General features: G+C 40.4%; 2 protein-coding genes across 2 annotated transcripts in view; both read right to left on the bottom strand.

Annotated features, from left to right (window-relative positions):
* The window catches only part of fam13b (family with sequence similarity 13 member B), a 236,746-nt gene that overhangs the window by 175,049 nt on the left and 56,690 nt on the right, over positions 1-5,007 (bottom strand). The window lies entirely within an intron of this gene.
* Positions 1-5,007, bottom strand: part of LOC119408615 (teneurin-3) — a 9,017-nt gene that overhangs the window by 2,829 nt on the left and 1,181 nt on the right. The window contains exons 2-3 of the mRNA XM_037675460.1: positions 4,138-4,434; positions 121-1,732 (exon numbers count right to left, since the gene is read on the bottom strand). Coding sequence (XP_037531388.1) covers positions 121-1,732; positions 4,138-4,434 — 1,909 coding nt within the window. The remainder of the gene's footprint in view (positions 1-120; positions 1,733-4,137; positions 4,435-5,007) is intronic.

Raw genomic sequence — 5,007 nt, forward strand, 5'->3', positions numbered from 1 at the left:
ATATATATATATATATATATATATATATATATATATATATATATATAATTATAGAAAACAGATGATCCTTTTAGTTAAAAAAAAAAAATGTGAGTGCCTTTGACAAAGACTAAATCTTACCTGCAACATACTCTCTCAGTTCATGGACTTTGCTGATTGGGTTATTGTTTCTGAACATGTACAGATTAAAAGGCGCTGGCTCTTTGGCAATGTGTTTCCAAGCTGAGATATCTGGAATGGTCCACCTGCCAGACATTATGTCGTAATCCTGCTCTCCAAAGTGCAGCAGTTTGGTCAGTGGATCGTATAGTCCTCCATGAAACCCCAGCACAAGCTGGAAGTCAGGGTTAGAGTCAAAATATATTTCACCGTATGCAGTGTACTGGAGCTGTTTGACCAAAAGTCCATTGCTGGTGAAGACAGCCAGGGGTGTGCCAGTGTTGTCACAAGCGATGTAGAACTCTTCTCCACTGCTGATCTCCATAGCAAACAGATGACCTTGGAGGTCATAGTAGAATGAAGTTATCTCTGATCTGGAGTGATTGTATATATGAGTTATCCTTGCTGGGTAGCTCAGGTCTGCATAGAAGTACTGCAAGTGCTGGCCCAAGCTGGTTTTTGTTGACACTCTACGTCCAAGTCCATCATAGCGATACTGAATTGTCCAGCCACTGCTCTTGCTGTAGACCCGTACCAAGAGTCCTTTGGAGTTGTACTCAAAAATTTCTGCTCCCCTTTGACGAAGAAAACCATCCTCATCCATTCTGTACTGGATATCTCCAAGGCGGGTGATGCGGTCTCGCAAGTCATACCGCAGAGGCAGAAGCCTGGCGCTGTTTCCGGCATTCAACAAGTGTAGATTTCCATTTAGGTCATATGTATAGCGCCACATTACTTTTTCATTTAAGTATACAGTTTGAAGCTGGCCATCCACATCATACTCATAGCTGTACTTGGTGGTGTTGGCAAAGGGGCCAATCTTGAGCTCTCTCTTGGTTACTCTTCCCACATCGTCATACTGGAAAGTAATCCAGTACATCAGTGAGCGAAATATCTCATACTGGATCTCTTTGATCCGTCCATGTGCATCAAAATGCTTTGTGTATGTCATAACTGGTGTAGATATAATTTGATTTATATCATAATAAATGACACCAAACTTTCCAAACTGTTCAATTTTTCCTGAGATGTCATCAAACTGGTATAGGTCAATGGGTAGGGGAGTTTCATTGATAACACCCTGAACGCTGGTGACACGCAGGCTACTGTCATAGGTGTAATCAAAGCGTGCATTGACCATGCCGTCCTCACTGAAGCGAAAAATCTGCCGGTCTACCAGAGGGCCCACTTGCCGATACCGAATGGAGCAGATGAAACCTTCATTTTGCAGGTTGACGGTCTTCAGCACACCTGCTGTCTCGTCATAAGTGAAGCTGACCCGTGTGCTGTCATACAGGATCTCAGAGAGCTTATTCTGCCGACGGTACCGATACAGGACTCTACGGCCTGTTCCAAGGTGAGCTACTCTTAGTAGGAGGCCATCTTCACTGTAGTCCACTGCTACGGAGGCGTTGCTCTCTGGAGGGTTGTACAGGTTCCTGTAGTAGCCCACTGAACGAATGGTCTGCATGGTGTAGCGGGCTACGCTCGGCATGGTGACAGCAGAAAGTCGTTCGAGTGAGTCAAACTCAAATATGTACTGACGCTGGCTGTGGAGCAGGAGGACCATGGACTAGGAGGAAAGAAGCAAAGTACAGAGCATTGTTTCAGTCATGTCTCTACATAATATATGTATAATGCAAAGTTAGTCCAGACAGAATTTCTTGCTTTGAGAAAAGGTGAAACGGCGTGTATAAAACATGTAGAAGGAAGAGAGAAGTGACACTTGTTGTAAAAAACACAGAAACGCTACACGAGGTTTGCCAAGAAAATACACTCTGTTAACTGTAGAAGATTCTTTTAAACATTTTAACTAATTAAAGAGGCACATTAATGCATCTGTTAAATACACCATCTAATCCCTCAGTACCCAGAGCTGCTTGATCAATTTAGAGAATATGAATTTAAGTGTGCACTGTCTCACAAAGGTTCACCACCCTCTCTGTTAAAATGTCATGCCCAGTCATGCGTTGCAACACTGAGGTTTCCTGTGCTCCCCGAGTCCCCGGTGTTACTTATGTCAGTGTTGACATGGCCTTTCTAGGTCACGCAATGACAGGAAGAATCCAGAAGTGGAAAATAAAATGTATAAAAAAACTTTGCATGCTCTTTTTGCTGATAATTTTTGTGCAAGCTATTAAATCTTACTCAAAGAAATGATGAGAAATGTACTTTGGTTTGTTGCTTGACATGTAATGCCAAAATGTGGCCTGGCACTAATGTTTTATTTTTTTATTTGTGTGTGTGTGCTTTAAAAAATCACTTTCTTTTTGTATATAACAAAGAGCCATTCTAAAGATCGAGACAAACCTGAAGCACTGATGGGATCTGGCATATGAAAAGGGATGAGAACTGCATTACGTAAAGACTAAAAAATTATTTATTTAAAAATTTTAATTAGCTTTATTTACATGGTTACATTTTAGAGCCTTGGAAGTGTGCTTTAGCTAACATGATAGTGAAATAAAGTCAAAAAGTCTGAAAACATACACATTTTATTCCAATCTCATTACAAATGTATGCCACAAAGTCACTAATCTTACATACAAGTCTGCCAGTTATTTGCACAACCACTCAGCACCATCTCAAAAGTTCATCTTGAAATTTTGCAACGTCAACGTACATTTCTTCAACCATTATTAAACTTTTTGGCTCACCTTTACATCATTTAAATGTATGTTCTCCCATATTAACGGATTCATTCAAAACCAAAGTGTGGATGCAACGTGTGTTTCTGTGTTTTGAACCTGAACTGGTCTCATCCAGCAGCAGTGACCCCTGGGATTTTAAAGCATTCTGAAAAGTCATTGCGTAAATAACTTTATAAAAAATAAACACATTTTTAACAGTTTCTACAAATATTTTCAAGTGACCTAAAGGCCGTTGCATTCTTGTTGAGTGACTAAATGTACGAGTTTGTTCTTTTTATTTTGGCTGTTCCATTTTTAGGGTTTTCCACAGTGAGTCCTCTGTGTCCTCTGTCCTCACTCCAACTACCTCCATGTCCTCTCTAACCTCATCTATAAGTCCTCTTTGAGCACAAACGATGAATATTAATATATATTAGACACACGGCTATTTAAAGAGTTTATTGTTTTATTCTGCATTTACTGAATAATACTATACGTTTGCGTTTTTAATCTGAACAATGCGTGAAGGCAGCAGAGCGGAGCCGTGGTTAGAGCTGTCATTTCTCAGCGAGACGGTCGCAGGATCACCTACTGGCTTGACACATTTCTGGGGGGAGTTTGCATGTTCTCTCCGTGCTGCGTGGGTTTTCTCCAGCTGCTCCAGTTTCCTCCCACAGACCAAAAACATGCATGTTAGACTGATGGTAACTCTGAATTGTCCCTAGGTGAGAGAGAGTGAATGGTTGTCTCGTTTGTCTCTATGTGTCCCTGTGATGGACATGCGGCGTGTCCAGGTGTCCCCCGCCTCTCGCTCAGTGACTGAGATGGGCACCAGCTCCCCGTGACCCAGAAAGAAAGTGGGTAAAGAAAATGGATGAAGGTGCCACTGAGTTCTACCTTACACTCATTTTCATGAATGACACATGTGATAAAACGTGTTAATTTTTAATAAATTTAATCTGAGGTTCAAATCAGTGTCCTAACAATTTAAATCTTTATTGTCCATCAAGTGAAAACTGGCTTTACAGCAATTGTTAAAGTGACATAAGAGCACCAGACAATGGAAATACAAGTTTAAAACCCTTAAAGCATAAATGTTACAGCCAGCCATTTGGTTGGAACAGTCCACACACAATGGAGTTTATTTTATTTTTTTATGTAAACACGTGTACTTTAATTATTCTATTGTTATGAAGTAAAAAAAAACTACATGAAGCCATTATTAACTTGATAATCCTGAGAAACAAAGAATAAATTGAAGGTTTGAATCTTATTTGTGGAGGTCAAATGCAGCCCAGCGCACAACATATCCCTGCAGTGATTTGTGCTGGGCACGTTATTTCCTCACCTGCTCCAGGTAGGTGTAGCTCCATATCTTCCCATCCGCAAACACCCTGGATACCAGGCGACCCTGGCCATCGTACTCCAGCCTCTCAGTGGTAGGACCTCTCTGCAGGGCGCTGATTTGCCCGCTGCTTGTGCGGCTCACATTAACCGGCAGCAGCTTGCTGCTGGGCATCCACAAGACGGGGTGGCCTGCAGTGTCATATATGATCTTTAACAGGAACTTCCTGTGGTCGTCATAAATCTTCTCCGTCCTCAGGGTGCGGTCGTAATCAACAGAGAGAATGTTTCGTCCATTCACCTGTGGGTAGCAGTTCACAAGGGGGGAGAATTAAAAAAAAATCCTAATTACACTCACGTCTTGATGTAAATCATCTGTAAAATCAAATTTGACAACCGATGTACATAAAACTGCTCTTTATTGAACAAATTATTGATCCTGATGTTATTAAGACCTGCACTAGCTGTCTCAAAGATTAACACCCTCCTCATAATCCTCATTAAACTTAAAGCCTCTGTAAATTCTTCAGGTACTCTTAAATCAAAAGCTCCTGAATTTGGTGACACAAATCACAGAGAGTACCACTCATATTATTCATAAAGTATAAATCTGAACCAGAGACTAGGAAGGAGTGGGAGGAGGTGGACTCATGTAAAGTACTAGAAGAATGACCTTTGACATCAAGATGAAATGTTGACTGAGCAGGGGAAGACACTGTGTGTGTGTGTGTGTGTGTGTATACATACATATATATGTATTGTATATGTATATATATGTATGTATATATATATATATATACATATATATGTATTGTATATGTATATATATGTATGTATATATATATATATATACATACATATATATATATATACA

Source organism: Nematolebias whitei, chromosome 4, assembly GCF_014905685.2.
Source record: "Nematolebias whitei isolate Nwh7 chromosome 4, NemWhi1, whole genome shotgun sequence".
NCBI classification, from domain to species: Eukaryota; Metazoa; Chordata; class Actinopteri; order Cyprinodontiformes; family Rivulidae; genus Nematolebias; species Nematolebias whitei.